Source organism: Halichoerus grypus, chromosome 1, assembly GCF_964656455.1.
Source record: "Halichoerus grypus chromosome 1, mHalGry1.hap1.1, whole genome shotgun sequence".
In the NCBI taxonomy this organism is placed as follows: domain Eukaryota; kingdom Metazoa; phylum Chordata; class Mammalia; order Carnivora; family Phocidae; genus Halichoerus; species Halichoerus grypus.
The window spans coordinates 111076288-111097120 of record NC_135712.1 but is presented as its reverse complement, the minus strand read 5'-3'; the positions used below and the strand labels follow the sequence as shown (position 1 = coordinate 111097120).

Below are 20833 nucleotides of genomic sequence, written 5' to 3'. Positions count from 1 at the left end.
GATCAGAATTAAAATTTAGTGTTTTTTTTTAAAGTATTTTGTGAACTAGAACATGTTTGTTTTTTTTTTTAAAGATTTTATTTATTTTTTTGACAGAGAGAGACACAGCGAGAGAGGGAACACAAGCAGGGGGAGTGGGAGAGGGAGAAGCAGGCTTCCTGCAGAGCAGGGAGCCCAATGCGGGACTCGATCCCAGGACCCTGGGATCATGACCTGAGCCGAAGGCAGACGCTTAACCGACTGAGCCACTCAGGCGCCCTGGTTTTGTTTTCACTAGATAAATAATATTGCAAAGTCTCCAAGATGGCTTTTCATATTTGCATACATTTCTCCCTTCTTCTGACTAAAGTGAGGAACTTTTTACATATCTGTAGACATCATAACTCAAAGAAGTTCTGTTACTTCCAATAATTATTGACGTGACAGGATATCTGAGGTGTATCATTGAGTGGAAGGAAGCTTATACTTTTTTCCATTATTATATGGTCCCACTGATACAAAAATTGTGATTAAATATTCCTTTACCAACCATTTTGGTTCCTGCCCTCCTGGGGCTTATATGGGGGCATGTGTATGTGAAAGAGGGGCGGGGATGGGAAGAGAGGGAGGAAAGGAGAGAATGAGCGGAATGAATGATTATATTTGCGTAAAACAAAACAATCTAGAAGTGAAAAAAATGTACTCTACCAAGGATACCAAGATTTTATAACTTTAGAACTTGTTTTTATGGGGCGCCTGGGTGGCTCAGTCAGTTAAGTGTCTGCCTTCGGCTCAAGTCATGATCTCAGGGTCCTGGGATAGAGCCCCGCGTTGGGCTCCCTGCTCAGTGGGGAGTATACTTCTCCCTCTCCCTCTGCCTGCCCCCGCCCCCCGCTCATGCTCTCTCCCTCTCTCTCAAATAAATAAATAAAATCTTTAAAAAAAATTAGAAAGTGAGTCCTGCTAATGTTTAAAAAAAAACAAAAACTTGTTTTTATAAGGATTAAAGAAAACACATCTGCAGGTGCTTAGGTTGGAGGGGAGGGGTTGAAAATAAAGGAGGAGGTACAAGGAAATTTTGGGGGTGATAGAACATTCTGTATCTTGTTTGTGGTGGTGGCGGTTACATAACTGTATGTGTTGAAACTCATAGAACTGTTTATTACTTCAAATAAAACCTTTGTATTTGGGTGGGAAGGATAATGGTTGTGTTTGGGTTTCTTATATCCCGCCCCTTTTTAAAATAACAAATTTGCATTTAAAAAAGAAATATAGAACAAAGTTATTGTGAAAAATGTAATGAAAATAAATTAACTTTCTCTAAAGCCAAATTTGTTAAATTAACTCACAGCTAAAAATAAGGCTGCTTTTTCTATTATAAATTTAAGAGGATCTTCCTGAGTAATGGGTAATTTTTACAAACTTCTCTTTTGTTGGCATTTGATTTTGGTTTTATAAATAGGTATATAAGAGTCCAGTTTCTTAAGACACCAAACAAAACAAAGCTTTACCATGAACTCCAGGCTTAGGAGGAAGTAGAAATTTACTCGGCTTTCTGTGCCCTTTCTCAACTTCTGTCAGCCCTTTACTCTGGAAAGCCATAGATACATGGTATCATTTTTGAGACTTCTGTAAAGTGGTCTTTTCTTACATTCTTTGGCTTATACCTCTCCTGGGAATGGGTATGTAAAAAAAGCTTTTTTACTTTTAAGTTATATGTGGAAAGAAAACTTAAAATTTCTTTCTCTTTTCTAAGAGTTAATTATGTCTATAGAAGAATAAATCAAAAGGAAATATTAAAAATAATTATATCTAATCTTCATAGGACTGTTGAGATAGTATGATAATGTATGTATGCAAAATGTTAGCTTTTGTTATTGTAAATGTAATAGTATTTCTCAACCACTGTGATTGATGATGGTATAAATCTGCAATCAGGAAAATCAACCAATTTAAATTGATTGTAATTGTTTCCAGTTGCATTTGCTGCTATTATGAAGAAAGTAAAGTTGATTGTACACAGAGTATGGGATTTTAAGAATAATTTTATTATTATTTTATACAGTTGATGTGCTAAAGAAAATTGACATTCCATCTGTCTTTATTGGGGAATCATCAGCTAATTCCCTGAAAGATGAATTTACATATGAAAAAGGGTAAGTAATGGATATAAAAAATAATCATGTAGCTTAATATTCTTTATATTAGGGTAGAACTATATTAGTTGTAACCAAGGTTATGTTTTAAAATGAACTCTACTGTGCTAAATTATCTCTTAAGTCATTATGATTTTAAGACTCTATTGTAATATTTTGTCTGTGCATGATTACATTTTGAAAATATACTCATGCTAGAAAGCCCAAGGCACCCATGTTGCCAAAAAGATACCAGATTTTCAGGGCATCTGGGTGGCTCAGTCGGTTAAGTGTCTGCCTTTGACACAGGTCATGATCCTAGGGTCCTGGGATTAGATTAAGCCCCGCGAGGGCTCCCTGCTCAGCGGGAAGCCTGCTTCTCCCTCTTCTTCTACCCCTCTCCTTGCTTGTGCTTACGTGCACTCTCTCTCAAATAAATAAATAAATAAATAAGTATAAATAAGTAAAAAAGTAAGTAAGTAAATAAATATCTTTAAAAAAAGTACCAAACTTTCCCTTTTATAGATCAATCAAATCATTGGTATTTAGTAACAGTGTGATTTACATTTATATGACACTTCTCATTAAGACATATTTATATTTTATTAAAAAGAGATTTGTTATAAACACAATCCAAAACACAGTGTGCTATTGACTTAATTTTTACAAAGACAAAAAGTTTGTTTTCAAGTTTAAAAAGTTTCATTTGGAATAAAAACTTCTAAATGGAATTTCCCCCAAAATCTCATTATCAGGTTAACATAGACCAAAACTAACTGAGGCCCGGCTGTTTCAAGTCATATAGAAAACATTGCAATTAACACTTCAGAACTTCTTCCATGGAGCAGATAGTAGGCTGGAGCAGGCTTTTGACTAAGAGGAATAATAACAACAATATTAGTAATAAAAGCAATAATGTTTATTGAGTATTTGGCCAAGTGCCAGCACTCATGAAAGCAAGACTTTTACACTTTATCCATTCAGTTTTCACAACAACCCTCTAGAGGTTGTTATTATCTCTTATTATCTACATTTTCCAAAAGAGGAAACTGGCACAATGAAATCCAATTTTAATTATTTGGGGGGGGGGAAATCCATGAACATTTGAATTTGAAAATGCATAAAAAGAAGAGGGAAAGTTTTTTTTTTTTTATAAGATTTTATTTATTTATTTGACAGAGGGAGACACAGCGAGAGAGGGAACACAAGCAGGGGGAGTGGGAGAGGGAGAAGCAGGCTTCCCACGGAGCAGGGAGCCCGACGCGGAGCTCAATCCCAGGACCCTGGGATCATGACCTGAGCTGAAGGCAGACGCTTAACGACTGAGCCACCCAGGTGCCCTGGGAAGGTTTTTCTATTAATTGTTTTTGTCATTTTCCCTATGCAGTTTCGATATTTAAAATATGTTCACATATTATATGCTCAGAACATCTTTTTTAAGTTCCGGAATGTAATTTGGAATGTGCTTAGAAATAGTTATGTTAAGATGCTATTTTGTCAACCATGCTTATTTAGTTAGTAGAGGGGTAAACTAATACTTTTGCCTCAATATTGTTCCCTCATTGAGAAAAATTCTGTATATTTTAATATGTGTTATAAAGAGTCTTTTTTGGTTTTTATTATAAAATCATGACTTTTTAAATTAAAAAGTAATACATGCTGGTAAAATATGGAAAAATTCAGAAATATAAAGCATTAAAATGGAAGTCCCTATACTGTTCTTCTCTAACGGCAGCAGCTACTTTTTAAAAAACTTTAAATTTTCCCCATTTTTGAATACTCACATTAGTTAATGATGATGTGCTCACTAAATAGAACCACGCAGTATATAGTATTTTGTAACATGCTTTATTTACTTAATATTTGGACCCTTTCCATGGTAATACGATTCCACAAAATCCCTTATCTTAACTTGTGGGGACAGATGTATTGGGGAATTAAAATTTTTTGGATTTTTAGATGTTAAGTACAATTCCAAATATAATTTGAGGCAGCATCCCAGAATCAAACAAATTATCTATATCTGCAGTGAATGCATGGGTATTTTATCATGTCAGTTCAGTTCAGGTTGACTATCAGATGAATTGCCAACATTATTTTTTAAGGCTTTTTAAGTTTCATAATTGTGCATAAGGGACCATAAACATGTGCATACATCTGCCTCATCCATCTGTCAGCTGGCCTTTGTCCCATGTTTGCCTGCCTACCTACCCACCCACCCACCCATAAATTTATTCTACTTAAAAAAAAAATTACTTTTTTTAAAGATTTTATTTGTGGGGTGCCTCAGTCGGTTATACCTCTGCCTTTGGCTCAGGTCATGATCTCGGGGTCCTGGGACCGAGCCCCACATCGGGCTCCCTGCTCAGTGGGGAGTCTGCTTCTCCCTCTCCTGCCCCTCCTCCCTATTTTATTTATTTATGAGAGAGAGGGAGCACAAGTTAGGGGGGTGGAGGGTCAGAGGGAGAGGTTCTCGAGAAGCAGACTCCCCACTGAGCAGGGAACCCAACACGGGGCTCGGTCCCAGGACCCTGAGATCATGACCTGAGCTGAAGGCAGTCTTAACTGACTGAGCCACCCAGGCGCCTCTTAAAAAAATTATTATTGAAGCATAGTTGACATGCAATGTTATATTAGTATCAGGTGTATAGCATAGTGATTTGATAATTCTGTACATAGTGTTCACCATGATAAGTATAGTCCCCATTTGTGATGATACAGTGTTATTACAGTATTATTGACTATATTCCTTATGCTGTACTCTTATCTTTGTGACTTATAACTGGAGTTTGTCGTCTCTTTAACCCCCTTCACCTGTTTCACCCATCACCACCCACGCTTTCCCTTGGCAACAACCAGTTCTGTGTATTTGTTTGATTTGTTTTTTAGATTCTACATGTAAGTGAAATCTTTTGATATTTGTCTCTCTGTCCCCTTACTTCACTTAGCATAATACCCACTAGGTCCATCCATGTTGTCACGTGGCAAGATTTCATTCTTTTTTAATGGCTGAATAATATTCTATTGTGTGTATGTATGTTTGTGTGTGTTTCTTTGTTTGTACACATACATACCACATTTTTTTTTATCCATTCGTCTTTTGATGGATACTTGGGTTGCTTCCATATCTTGGCAATTATAAATAATGCTGCAATAAACATAGGGGGCATGTTTCTTTTTGAATTAGTGTATTCGTTTTCTTTAGGTAAATACCCAATAGTAGAATCACTGGATCATATGGCATTTCTATTTTTAATCTTTTAAGGAACCTCCACAGTGTTTTCCACAGTGGTTGCACCAATTAACATTCCCACCCATAGTTCACGAGAGTTCCCCTTTCTCTAACATACTAACCAATACTTATTCTACTTTTTATTATGGAAACTTCCAAGCGTATTTAAAAGTAGAGAGATGAGTATAATGAATCTAATCATTTAGTTTCAAAATTATCAACACATGGTCAGTTTTTTTGACTGTTCACCCTCAAACCCCACCCCCTTCAACCTCTTTCTTTCCCACACCATGATTATTTTGAAGCAAGTCCCAGACATCCTGTCATTTCTACTGTAAATATCTCAGAGTATATCACTAGAAGATATTTTTACATATAAAAACGTACTATCATTGTTTTTTTGGGGGGAAAGTATACATTAATGTAATATCAACACATATTTTAGTCTTCAGATTTTCCCAACTGTCTGAAATTCTTTTTTTTAAGTATTTGTTTGAAGCAGAATCTAAGTAATGCCCATACATTGCAATGGTTCTTTATGTCTTAATTTTTTTTTTTTTAAGTTTCTTTTAATTGAGGTGACTGTTGAGAGTGAAAAGAATTACTTTTAATGATTACATTGGGACAACAGGCATAAACCACAACTCACCCAGGCAAATCAGGGCATGTGATGACGCTATTTTTAATCCGTAAATTTGCCATGTGTCTTTTTTTTTTTTCCCCTAGTCATTTATTTATTGAAGAAATTGGGTTATTCTGTAAAATGTACCTGAACTTTTCTGATTGCATCCATGGGGTATTGAATTTTCCTTTGTTACTTATTTTTCCTATTAATTGCTAATTAGTTCTAGAGGTTTGTTTGTTTGTTTTTTAAAGATTTTATTTATTTATTTGACAGAGACACAGCGAGAGAGGGAACACAAGCAGGGGGAGTGGGAGAGGGAGAAGCAGGCTTCCTGCTGAGCAGGGAGCCTGATGTGGGGCTCGATCCCAGGACCCTGGGATCATGACCTGAGCGGAAGGCAGACGCTTAACAAATGAGCCACCCAGGTGCCCCTAGAGGTTTGTTTTAATTCAAGTGTGATTACAGGGCCAGAAGCATAGGTAATGTAAGGATACTTTATATATGCTATTATGTATTTCCATTAGGAGACACATAGTATTTGGTTCTCTCTCTATGGTGAACAATCATTGATGATAACTTCCTAGTTCCATTAGTTCTTTAGGGTTTGCAAATATCTAATTTTATAATTCCTTCTCCATTTATTAGCTGAGATGCTTCTATAAAGAGAACTTGCACCTTATCGATTATTTCATTACCTTGATATACAGTCTGTTTAAGAAAGCTAGGATAGGGGTGCCTGGCTGGCTTAGTTGGTGGAGCATGTGACTTTTGATCTCAGTGTTGTCAGTTTGAGCTCTATGTTGGATATAGAGATTATTTAAAAATAAAATCTTAAAAAAAAAAAAAGAGGGGTGTCTGGGTGACTCAGTCGATTAAGTGTCCAACTCTTGATTTCGGCTCTGGTCACAATCTTATGGTCCTGGGATCGAGCCCTCCATCGGGCTCCACGCTCAGTGGGGAGTCTGCTTGGGATTCTCTCTCTCCCTCTGCCTCTGCCCCTCGCTTCTGCATGTGTTCTCTCTCTCTCTCAAATAAAGAAATCTTAAAAAAAAAAAAAAAGCTAGGATAAACAATTCCTTCCTTTCGTTTACTGTTTTTCAAAATGATTTGGTTCACTAGCATCTTCCAAAGATGATTTATATATATGTTCAAAGTATCATAATGAACTCATGAGTTAAAACTCATTGAATATGCTTCAGCCCGTTGTAGTTATTATCTTTTTTTATTACTTTATGTTAATCACCATACATTACATCATTAGTTTTTGATGTAGTGTTCCATGATTCGTTGTTTGCGTATAACACCCAGTGCTCCCTTCAGTACGTGCCCTCTTTAATACCCATCACCAGGCTAACCCATCCCCCCGCCCCCCTCCCCTCTAGAACCCTCAGTTTGTTTCTCAGAGTCCATAGTCTCTCATGGTTCATCTCCCCCTCTGATTTCCCCCCCTTCATTTTTCCCTTCCTGCTATCTTCTTTTTTTTTTTTTTTAACATATAATGTATTATTTGTTTCAGAGGTACAGGTCTGTGATTCAACAGTCTTACACAATTCACAGTGCTCACCATGGCACATACCCTCCCCAATGTCTATCACCCAGCCACCCCATCCCTCCCACCCCCCACCACTCCAGCAACCCTCAGTTTGTTTCCTGAGATTAAGAATTCCTCTTATCAAGATGTGGTATATATATACAATGGAATATTATGCAGCCATCAAAAGGAATAAGATCTTGCCATTTGCAACGACGTGGATGGAACTGGAGGGTATTATGCTGAGCGAAATAAGTCAAACAGAGAAAGACATGTATCATATGACCTCACTGATATGAGGAATTCTTAATCTCAGGAAACAAACTGAGGGTTGCTGGAGTGGGGGGTGGGGTGGGAGGGATGGGGTGACTGGGTGATGGACACTGGGGAGGGTATGTGTTCTGGTAAGCGCTGTGAATTGTGCAAGACTGTTGAATCTCAGATCTGTACCTCTGAAACAAATAATGCAATATATGTTAAGAAAGAAAAAAAGAAGAAGAAGAATGTAGCAGGAGGGGAAGAATGAAGGGGGGGAAATCGGAGGGGGAGAAGAACCATGAGAGACGATGGACTCTGAAAAACAAACTGAGGGTTCTAGAGGGGAGGGGGGTGGGAGGATGGGTTAGCCTGGTGATGGGTATTGAGGAGGGCACGTTCTGCATGGAGCACTGGGTGTTATGCACAAACAATGAATCATGGAACACTATATCTAAAACTAATGATGTAATGTATGGGGATTAACATAACAATAAAAAAAAAGAATTCCTCTTATCAGTAAGATCATATGATACATGTCTTTCTCTGATTGACTTATTTCACTCAGCAGTTATTATCTTTATTGATGTTCACATTTTCCCATTTCAAACTTCAAGTTTAATCCAAATTTCTTTGATGTAAATCCGGAGCTTTTGATTGCTCCTTGTTTTCTGTATGACAAGATGTTCCAGGCCCATCTTGTTCTTTTCCTCCCCCTGACTTGGAACCTGTCGTTTTTTCAAGGAGCTCTGGCTCCTTTTAATTGGATATGGTGTTTAGACACTGAAGGGTGATCATTGCTCCTTGGCTTGTCATTATTTCTGGAGCTTTTCAGAGGATAAAACTAAGAAATATATATGCTTTTTGTTTTTTTATTTTTTGGTTTTGTTTTACAGGGTAAGGCTTTCAGGTAGAATAATATGTTTTTAAAGATACAAAAAATCATGAGTGCATATTGCTTCCAACCTAAATTCAGGACTGAAGGATTTTTACTGTACTTCATTGATCTTACATCTATATTTTATTTTTCTGTGCTCAGAGACACTTTTTTAGTTGCACAATACACACAGAACAATACCAACACTACTGCTGTTTTAAAAAAACATTCTTTCTAAGGTATATCATAATAAGAATCTAAAATCAAATTACCATGTTTTAAAGACATGTAAAATATTCTGTGTGCTGATGCTATCAACTGGAAGCACAGGCCTATTTGATTCATGTTGCTTTTAGATTTTAGGGATTGCTTTTTATCCCCATTGTGATTTTTATTATTATGTATAAACTTAAAGTCAAAATCAACAAAACACAGTATATATTCAGAGAAGTCCAGCTCCTACGTATCATCTGCTCTGTCCATCCTGTTCCCATCCTAACCTTTTAAGTAACAATTTTAAAATTTATTGGGGCACCTGGGTGGCTCAGTTGGTAAAGTGGCTGCCTTTGGCTCAGGTCATGATCCCAGGCTCCTGGGATCGAGCCCCATGTCAGGCTCCCTGCTCAGCAGGGAGTCTGCTTCTTCCTCTCCCTCTGCCCCTCCCCCTGCTTGTGCTCTCTCTCTCTCTCAAATAAATAAAATCTTTAAAAAAAATAAATAAAGTTTATTCATTTCGAACTCATGACCTGAGATCAAGAGTTGCATGCTCTTCCAACTGAGCCAGCCAGGCACCTCTTAAGTAACAGTTTTAAAAAGTTTTTAGTTTATTCTTTAATTCTTTAAAATTATAATCAAATACCTATCTCTTGTCCCTTATCTTTCACCCTCAATACATAAAGACCACACCATATACTTCCTCCCTCCCACCCCACTTAACAGTATATCCTAGTGATCACACCATAGGAGTAGATATATTCTTCATTCCTTTTTAACAGCTGCATAGAACTCCATTTTGTAGATGGGCTACAATTTAATCAGCCAGATCCTCTGCTGATGGACATTAGAATTGTTTGCATTCTTTCGCTGTTACAAATAGTGTTATAGTGAATAACCTTATGTAGAAGTGTTTTTATGTTTTTGCTAGTATACCTTTGGATTTCTAGAAGTGGGATTGCTAGGTCAGAGGTTAAATGTATTGTATTTTTTCTAGATACTATAAATTCCTATCCATAAGGGTTGTGCCAGTGATACACGATGTCTCTTTTCCCACAGCCTCATCAACAAAATATGTTAGATTTTTCAGTTTTTACTAGATAGGGGAGGAATGGTTTCCTGTTGTAGTTTCAGTATGTATTTTCTTTATATGAGCAAATTGAGCATCTTTTCTTATATATAAGAGCTTTTCTTTGAACTATTTATCTTTAGCTCATTTTTCCTATAGCTTGTTGGTAATTTTCTTCTCTATTTTTAGAAGCTCTTTATTTATAAGGTATGTTAACCATTTGTTTGTGATATATTACAAGCACTTTCTAATACTTTGTCATTTTAATTTTACTTTATTTTTTATTTTTATTTTTATTATTTATTTAATGAAGCTCCATGCCCAGCGTGTGGAGCCCAGTGCGGAGCTTGAACTCAGAACCCTGAGATCAAGAACTGAGCTGAGATCAAGAGTCAGACGCTCAACCAACTGAGTCACCCAGGCACCCCTTGTGTTATTTTATAAATGCAAATATGTTAATCTTTTCCAATGGGCTGCTGGTCTTGAGTATTAGGAAGGTTTCCCCTGCTTCTAGGTTACAGAAGAATTTACCCACATTTCATACTTGTATGGTTTCATTTTTAACATTAAATTTCTGTCTTATTTGTAATTTATCCTATGTAGAGCTTGAGAAATGGAACCAATTATATCTTTTGTCAAATAACCATCCAGTTATCCCAACACTACTACTTCAAATGTTTGTACCTTCATCCAGTTTAGATGTTGCCATATGTCCATACATAACTGAATTTTCTTTATCTTTTGCCCACCAATACCACTCTGTTTTTTGTTATAGGGTTTTATAATATGCATTAGTATCTGATAGGGCTAGCCTTTCCCCACTCCCACTCCTCTCTTTTAGGTTTTCGTAGCTATTCTTGTGTGCTTGTTCTTTCAAACAAAAATTTATACAGCTTTATTGAGACATATTTTATATACTATAAAATTCACCAATTTTAAAGTATACAATTCAGTGATTTTAGTATATTTACAGAGTTGTGCAGCCATCATCACATTCTAATTTTAGAACTTTCCAACACCCCAAATAGAAACCATTTATATATATTTGCAGTCATTTCCCAGAGGGATTGGGAAGTTAGATTATTGTTATAAAGTTTAGGCCTAGACACCTGGTTTGAAATTAGCCTGGGAACTCCTACAGAGGAGAATAAGACACTATTTCCTGAGTTACTTAGGACTCTGCTTCGATGGTCAAATCTTAGCTGCAGAGCTCATGGAGTATACTGTGTGGAGGGGTGGACATGGAGGCAGTGTGGTAAAATACACTATTTCAGTATCTCCTTCAGATACAGATTCACCTGGGGTTAGGACATGAGGGAGGAGTCTGTAGGCTCAGCTGTGGGAGCCTAGACGGACAGAGGAAATAGAAATAAAGCTGGAAGACTGATTGTCTGTTGTAGTTCCCTGCCCTGGATCATTACCATCACCACCCTCCACCATTAGCAATTTGCTTACGAAATAGCAGTGTCTTGAATGTGCATTGAACTCTTGCTTTAAGATGCTTAAAACCTTCTATCAGTTGTAGACCCTTTAAAAATTCTCACAGTACATCTTGATAGTAAACTAAAATGGTTTGAGGTATAGCAGGCAAGCATTAATAGGACATAAAGAATACTAGATTTAGAACCCAGGTCTGTGAATCCTAACACAGTACTTACAAGAAAATTCTGGAATTGATTCTTTTCTGTGGTTACACATATGTAGGACGTTTTCAATAAAGTCTTTTAATTTCTAGTTCCCTGAGTCTTCCTGCTTTGTTCGTTTAGCTCCTTCTCACCTGGCAGTTCTGTTCATTTCTGAGCAACCCTTTGGCTTGTCTCATAGGACAGGGTTTATTTGTTTATCTCATCCATGCCACATGTACATTAGAAAGTTGTTAACGTAAAAGGAGCAGAAGAAAACCAATATAAGAGATGTAAAGTTTGCTATTGCTGAAATATTTAGATTCTATAATGGGTTGAATTTAGGTATGCCGTAGTCTGGCTTCTAACCCTTGACAATGTTAATTTATAGCGGGTTGGTAGGAGTGGGGTAGGGAGGTTGCAGAAGGTTAGCGTCATACGGAAAGGTTCTTCTACTTAAAAGTGGCACCACTGTTACTATCTCAGCAGTGGCTCAGATGGTTTCAGAAGATTTGTGCCAAGCGTAGGGACATTACTTCCAGACCTGGCCTCATGCTGGAAGATACGGCATCAAATACAGCAGCCCAGCCCTGCAGCTTTTCTCTTTTTACCCTGATAGATCAGTCATTTTAGTATTTTATGTAAAGCTACAAAAACGCATGCAAATCTTTTGTCATCCCCTGTTCTGCTGGAAAGTGATTGAAATAAAAAGCTACTTTTTTTCTAGCATTCTCAGCAGTTTTGGGAAAATATTTAACTTATTGGGAGGGAAATTCCTTGCATTATCTTTTTTATTTGTTTCTGTATTTGGAAAAGCTTGATAGAGCCCTCTACATATGAATATAATAAATAATAGCATGAAGACTTAAAAATTGCTTAATTTGATTTCATGTTATTTTTCTTAAGTCCTATGGTGTCCTAAACATCTCTGTGTGGGGGAAGGAATTGACCAGTTTTTATTTCCCTTTTATTGAGAATTTTTGTTTTGCATTTAACCCTTGTGTTATGAAGTAGCAGGCTTCACTGCCTAAAAATCACCCAGCAGTGGGTTACAGTGTAGTGTTACTGGCACCATACTGGTCGGTAGCACAAGAGTACAATGGAGAAAGCAGTCCTATCACCATTATACAGACCCTTCCCCACACTGAAGATATTTTCTAATGCAGGATTTTGCAGCCATGTAAAATTTGCTCACACAACAAAAATAGTGTGCCCATTCTTTCTTTTTTTTAAGATTTTATTTATTAGAGAGAGAGACAGCATGAGCAGGGTGAGGGGAAGAGGGACATGCAGACTCCCTGCTGAGCAGGGAGCCCCATGTGGGGCTCAATCCCAAGGACCCCCAGATCATGACCTGAGCCAAGGGTAGACACTTAACTGACTGAGCCACCCAGGCGCCCCAGTAGCATGCCTATTCTGATCACAGTTTCATTTCATGAGTCCCTGTCAATTTTTGTAATAGTAATTCCACCATAAGTAATAACATGGTTAATAACAAAGGGGAACAAGGCAGGTAGAATTCTCCATCCCTTCCCCACAACATATACTTTTTTTTTTTTTTTTTTTAAGCTTTTTCCAGTCAAGCAATGGGGAGGGTGGAGAATAGGGAGGAAGCTACAGTTCTTATTAATTCCTTTACCAGTTTTGTATTCCTTATCTCACAGATGAATATAGAGTACAGGGGCTATGTCCACTGTACCTGGTATAAGAAGTTCATGTAAAGCATATAGGGAGGAGGGAAGATATTTTTGTTAATAGTGGCTTCAGAGCTTTACCATAGGAGGAACCAATGAATAGGATAAATATAGACATTGGGGTGGGGGTTTTGGTGACATAGTACCCAAGGTACTACCATTGTTTGAATGCTGATTTTGCATGTAAAATATGCAGAATTTTGCCCAGGTTACTAAATTCAGTAAATAACATGTTTCCAGGATGGACACAGTAAGTATTGATTGGCTGATTTCCTGTACCCAGTCTAAAAGCTTCTTTAATTATGTAGGCAAGTTATTTTGGCAAATATGTAGAAGAAACAAAGATGGAGAAAGTATCTCTTAAATTACTGGAAATCGTGTATTAGAAGATGTGATGTGTATAGTGGATTGAATTGTAATGTCTAAATGCCTTTTAAACAATGTTTTTGTTTTTAATTAACATTATAATTTGGCAACTCTTAGTATTTCTCAATTACTAATTTTTGTTTTCTTCTAGGGGCCACATTATCTTAGTTCCAGAATTTAGTCTTCCTCTGGAATACTATCTAATCCCCTTCCTTATCATAGTGGGCATCTGTCTCATCTTGATAGTCATTTTCATGGTAGGTAAATTAATGTTAAATATATTTTTAAAAATAGTATGGATGGTTCTAAAAAACATTGTATTGAGTGAGAGGAGCCTTACATAAAGGGGTACATATTGTATGAGTCCATTTATATGATTGGGTCTAGAAAAGGTGAAGATAATCTGGGTAGAAAAATCAGAACAGTGATTGCTTCTGGGGGGCTAGGAAGAAGGGGGTAAGGGATTTACTGAGAAGGGTATGAGGGAACTTTTTGGGGCTAAGTCATGTTCTGTATCTTGAGAGAGGTTGCACAAATGTCTGTACACTTAAATTTTTTGCGTATCATTGTATAGAAATTTTACCTAAGGAAAAAAAATACTGTAAAAGAAATACTAAGCTCTAACTAATGTTACATATGCTAAAGTATTTGGGGAGACATATACTGATTATCTGCAACTTACTTTGAAGTGCATTGAAAAAAAATGAGAAAGAGGTGTTTTGATGGGTAAATAGAGGGATGGAAAGATAGGTGATAAAAAGTGTAATACAATGTTAATTGTAGAATCTAGGTGGTGGGTATATGGGTATTATAAAATTTCTTCAATTCTTCTCTGTATTTGAGAATTTTCATATCAAAATGTAAATAAAGAATAGCATGAATGCTTGAGGTTAAGGGTGATGACACATTATCTATAAAACAGTGGCTACCAAAGTATGGTCCCAGGACTCTTAATGGGTCTGTGAAGTCAGAATTATTTTCATAATAATACTAAAATATTATTTGCCTTTTGTCACCCTCATTCTCTCAGGGTTTAAAGTGGAAGTTTCTAAAAGCTACATGGTTTGTGATACAAAAACAAATTGAAGGCAGAAGCAGATAAGAGAAAACCTCTGTATTAAGATAGATACTAAAAGAGAATCACAACCATATAAAACAATCCCAGTATTCTCACTTTATTTTTTATAAAGAATATTTATAATAACATTCAAAATATTCCAGTTTATTATTATATGGACATTATAGATTAATTTGGAGAGTAAAAGCCATTTTTGAAATGTTCAGTCTTTCTGTGATGCTGTGGTATTTTTTATTTAGATCTTTTATATCCATCAATTTAATAATTTTTTTTCTGTAAACATTTTGCATGTCTTTTGTTAGACTTTTTTTTTTTTTTTTTTAAGATTTTATTTATTTATTAGCACAAGCAGGCGGGAGGGGTAGAGGGAGAAGCAGACTCCTTGCTGAGCAGGGAGCCCTATGCGGGACTTGATCCTAGGACCCTGGGATCATGACCTGAGCTGAAGGCAGACGCTTAATCGACTGAGCCACCCAGGCGCCCCTTTTGTTAGACTTTTGAAATTGCATTTTCTAAGTGGTTATTATTAGGATACAAGAAGATTATTGATTTTTTTAAAAACAAACTTTTAATTTTTTAATAATGTTAAGATTTACAGGAAAATTGCAAAAAAGAGCGTTCTTGTACATTCCTCATCTAGTTTCCCTCATTTTACATTACCCTGGTCCACTTGTCAAAACTAAGAAACTAACATTGGTACATTACTAGTAAATAAACTCCAGACTTTGTATAGATTTCATTAGTTTTTCCATTAATATTCTCTTTCTGTTCCAGGATCCAAAACAGGGCACCACATTTTATTTAGTTAGCATGTCTTCCCAGGCTCCTCTGTTCTCTGACAGTCTGTCAGTTTCAGTCTCTCTCTGTTTTTCATAACCTTGACAGTCTTGGGGAGTCTTGGCCACGTATCCTGTGGAACGTCCCTCAATCTGATGTTTTTCTTATGATTACACCGGGTTATAGGTTTTTTTGGGGAGGCGGTAATAAGTTTTTAAAAACAGAGGTGAAGTGCCCTTCTTCTTATGGCAGGGTGTGCATGGTATCTGCATAACATCACTAATGGTATTAACATTCATTCCTTGGTTAAGCCAGGTTTTCCCCCTTTTTTATAAAGTTAATAATTTTCTCATTTTCTATGCTATCCTTACTTCGGAAGTGAGGCACTTGTATAGCACACCCTAAAGGTGGGGAGGGGCAGACAATATCTGGAGTGAGGAGTAGGAGAGAGTATCTACTATATACATTATTTGGAATTCTTCTGTAAGAAAGATGTGCCTCTTCTTGGCATTTATTTATTTCTTCAATCATTTATTTGTATTAATATGTACTCCTGTATATTTATTTTATACTTTGGGTTATAATCCAATACCATGTTACTTGTTTATCTTGTTCAAATTTTGAACTTTGGCCAGGGAGAGCTCTGTCAAGATGGGTCATTTGTCCCTTTGATTTGATGCGTCCTTTAGTTTTTCTAATCACTTCTTTAGTATCTGGTACTATAAGAAGCTTCAGACTCATATTTTTCTTGCCCCAGCCCTAGAATTAGACATTTCTTCAAGGAGCCCTGGTTTCTTTTTTTTTTTTTTTTTTTTAAAGATTTTATTTATTTATTTGAGAGAGAGAGAGAGCGAGAGAGAGCACACGAGAGGGGGGAGGGTCAGAGGGAGAAGCAGACTCCCTGCTGAGCAGGGAGCCCGATGCGGGACTCGATCCGGGGACTCCAGGATCATGACCTGAGCCGAAGGCAGTCGCTTAACCAACTGAGCCACCCAGGCGCCCAAGGAGCCCTGGTTTCTTTTATTGAAGAGTTATATTTAGAAACCAAGATTTGGACACTGGACTTCATTTTTATATATTAATCTTGTATCTACAAACTTGCTGAATTCTACTCTGGTAATTTGAATTTATTGATTCCCTGAGGTTTTCAGTATAGAGCAAAAAATAATAGAAAGAATAACAAAAAATACCGTTGGCAGAGTAGGAGTAGATGTAAATACCCTTAAATCAGTAAAGATTATTGACTAAAAACTGAAAATGAACATCATTAAATGGTTAACTTATTAGGAGACTTCCCTAGAAAGTCAGAAAAAACAAAAAAAGGCTACTTACTGTTGAACCTCCTATTTAACAGTATGCTGTCTTTTCTGATAAATTGAGAGGAAAAAAACTGTATAAGGATTAGAAATAAACCAAAATTTTCTTTTTCCTTATTTAATGATGAATGGGTGCTGAATTATATGTCTTTTATCTGTTGTAATGATCATTGGTTTTTTTCTCTTTTACTCTCTTTTTATGTTGGATTACATTATTTTGTAAATTTTAAAAATCCTTGTATTTGATTATAATGTATAAATTTTGGCTTTGCATTTTGGATTACTCAGATTTCTAATACGGATCAGTTAGTTCTACACTTGTACAGATGCAAAAATCCTAAATAAAATATTAGCATTTTGAATGTCCAGATAAGGGAAAGTTTTAGTATTATGGGGCCAGAATAATCTTTTTTTTTTTTAAATGGAATTATTTTGTTTTGTTTTTTAGGGAGGGAGAGAGATAGAGAGAGGGTGAGGGAGCAAGAGAGGAGGGGGAGAGGGAGAGGGAGAAAGAGAATCTTAAGCCAACTCCATGCTCAGCAGGGCTCAATCTCACAACCCTGAGATCATGACCTGAGCCGAAATCAAGAGTTGGATTCTTAACCTACTGAGCCACCTAGGCACCCCTAGAATAATCTTGATGTCAAAACTGGACAATCCCATGAGCACATGGAGCAGCCACTGTAGAAAACAGTATGGCAAGTCCTCAAAAAATTAAACAAATTATTATATCCAGCAACTCCACTTTGGGTGCATACCCAAAAGATTTGAAAACAGAGAGTTGGACAGATACTTGTACACCTTTGTTCATAATAGCATTATTTGTAATACCCAAAGGTGGAAGCAACCAAATTGTCCATCAGTGGATGAACAAAATGGGTTTTCAGATAAACACAATGTGGTATAGACATACAATGGAATGTTAGCTTCAAAAACGAAGGGAATTCTGATACATGTGCAATGTAGATGAACCTTAAAGACATGCTAACTGAAATAAGCTAGTCACAAAAGAACAAATACTGTATGATTCTGTTTATATGGGGTACCTAGAGTAGTCAGATTTCAGAGACAGAAAGTAGATTGGTAGTTGCCAGGGGTTGTAGGGAGGGGAGGGTGGGGAATTATTGTTTAATGAATACAGGGTTTCAGTTTTGCAAGATGGAAAGAGTTTTATGGATGGATGGCGGTGATGGTAGCACAGTAGTGTGAATGTACTTAATGCCACAGAGCCGTACACTTAAAAATGGTCAAGATAGTAAGTTTAATGTTATGTGTATTTTGCCATGCAGTTGACCCTTGAGCGACATGGATTTGAACCGCATGGGTCCACTTATAAGCAGTTACAAATAAATAACTAGACAAGATAAAACTAGCCCCATAAAACTAGTAACCCTTATTTTCTGTTTTCTAAAACAGTTTTTGATAAAGTTGGGATTATATATTACTTTTTGGTGAAGGTTGTTTACAAAATCATCTAGGCCTGTTGACTTTTTTTCATAGTTACCTGGACATTCAGATGGTTGTCTACTTTTTCTACTACCACGCCCAGCGTGGAGCCCGATGTGGGGCTTGATCTCACAACCCTGAGATCATGACCTGAGCCGAAATCAAGAGTCAGACACTTACCCGACTGAGTCACCCAGGCTCCCCCTAGATTATATTTCTAAGAAATTGTCTATTTTATCTGTTTTCAAGTATAGTGGAATCGAGTGGTACTCACATAACAATTTAAAGAGAATTTTTTTTAAAGAGAATTTCTACTGTATGTGAAATGAGTTCTCTTTATTCATATTTGTCCATGCCTTTCACAGTGTTATCAGAAGTTTATCTGTTTTGTCTTTCAAAGAAGTAGACCTTGAGGGTTTTCTCTTGTTCCTTTCACTCAACAAATATTTATTTTGCATCTATGATGCACTGCTATGGGGTCCCAAGATTCATCAGTGAACCAAACTGGTAAAAATGCCTGATGTAAAGCAGCTTAGATTCCAGTGGAAGTTAAATTCTAAAGTCTGCACTTTCTTTTTTTATCTATCTCCTGAATTTCTGGTCTTTTTTTTTTCATTAGTTTCAGATGTAGAATTTAGTGATTCATCAGTTGCATATAAGGCCTAGTGCTCATTACAAGTGCCCTCCTTAATGCCCATCACCCAATTATCCCTTCCACCTACCCCCTTCCCTCCAGCCACCCTCATTTTGTTTCCTGGAGTTCAGCGTCTCTTACGGTTTGCCTCCCTCTCAATTTTCATCTTATTTTATTTTTCCTTCCCTTCCCCTATATTCATCTGTTTTGTTTCTTAAATTCCACATATGAGTGAAATCCTACGGTATTTGTCTTTCTCTGACTTATTTCACTGAGCATAATACCCTCTAGTTCCATCTATGTTGTTGCAAATGACAAGATTTCATTCTTATTGATGGCTGAATAATATTCGTGTGTGTGTGTGTGTGTATATATGTGCGCGCGTGGACGCGCGCGCGCACACACACACACACACACACACACCACATCTTCTTTATCCATTCATCTCTCGATGGACATCTGGGCTCTTTCCATAGTTTGGCTGCTGTGGACATTGCTGCTGTAAACATTGGGGTTCATGTGCCCCTTCATATCGTTATGTTTGTATCCTGTGAATAAAAACCTAGTAGTGCAGTTGTTGGGTTGTAGGGTACCTCTATTTTCAACTTTTTGAGGAACCTCCATACTGTTTACCAGAGTGGCTGCACCAGCTTGCATTCCCACCAACAGCGTAGGAGGGTTCCCCTTCCTCCGCATCCTCACCAGCATCTGTTGTTTCCTGAGTTGTTAATTTTAGCCATTCTGACCGTGTGAGGTGATATCTCATTGTGATTTTGATTTGTATTTCTCTGATGGTCAAGTAATGTTGTGCAATTTTTTGTATATGGTGTAAGAAAGTAGTCCAGTTTCATTCTTCTGTATGTGGCTGTCCACTTTTCCCAACACAATTTGTTCATGAATTTCTGCTCTTAGCATAATTTTCTTTCTTCTATTTTATTTGGATAAGATGGCTTTTCTTTTTCTAGCCTGTTCAGCTGAATGCTTATTAATATTTTTCTTTCTGGTATACTCATTTAGGTTATAAATTTCTGTTTAACAATTACTTTAGCTGCAACTCACAGCTTTTGGTAAGGAATATTTGTATTTTAATTTGGTTTACATTAAAAATTTTTTTTTGATATATAGGATGTTTCTTTACCAGTCTTGATGTTTCCATCAAGAAGGGAGAACTCAATTACTATAACTCCTAGCCCTTCTTTACCCTTTCACTCATTTGGTCTTAGGAGAGAGGACGTATCTGATCTGTGTGTTGTATTTGGGAAGAATCAACCTAGGGCATGTTTTGCTCAGCTCCACCTTTCTCTTGGGATTAACCTATCTCCACCTCATCCAGGACTAGTTCTTGTGTTCTAGGACTGGGTGAAGGGAAGGCCTGTCCCATTCTAGAGTTGTTTTGTTTGTATCTGGGTGGGTAAGGTAATCTAATTCTATGGTTCAGTAAAAAGTTGTATTTCTTTCTACACTGTGTTAGGTACTCCACCTGCCTCTGTCTGCCAGTTCATGATCTTATTTCTCATGATCGTATTTCTCCATGATCATATATCCACTATGATTTCTTCTGTGACGTCTGAACTGTTTTAATAAAGTTTTAAATTTCCAAAATACATATATTTTTTCCATATCTTTTTTTTCTATTGATTTCTAATTCAGTTTTATTGTGGTCAGAAGACACTGTATGTTAATAGATTCTTTGGTTATTTCCAAAGACCTGCTTTGTGGCTAAATTTTGTGATCATCCCCCACATATGTGAAAAGAATTATGGAGTGCAAAGTTCTAGGTATGTACATTAGTTTGCGCTTGTGCAACTGTTTTGTATAGTCTTTTTTCAAAAAATATTTTTAAAACCGTTTTATCAAGATAGAATTCACATAACATAAAATCGACCCATTAAAAGTACGTAATTCAGTGGTCTTTAGTATATTCACAGAATTGTGCAAGCATCAGAGTTCTCTACAGTTTTTGTACTCTTGTGTTTTCTAAAAC

General features: G+C 36.7%; 1 protein-coding gene across 7 annotated transcripts in view; it reads left to right on the top strand.

The window, feature by feature from the left end:
* Positions 1-20833, top strand: part of RNF13 (ring finger protein 13) — a 219542-nt gene that overhangs the window by 154453 nt on the left and 44256 nt on the right. For all 7 annotated transcript variants that reach the window (XM_078070449.1, XM_078070446.1, XM_078070451.1 and 4 more), the window contains 2 exons: positions 2045-2135; positions 13750-13855. In XM_078070449.1, coding sequence (XP_077926575.1) covers positions 2045-2135; positions 13750-13855 — 197 coding nt within the window. The remainder of the gene's footprint in view (positions 1-2044; positions 2136-13749; positions 13856-20833) is intronic.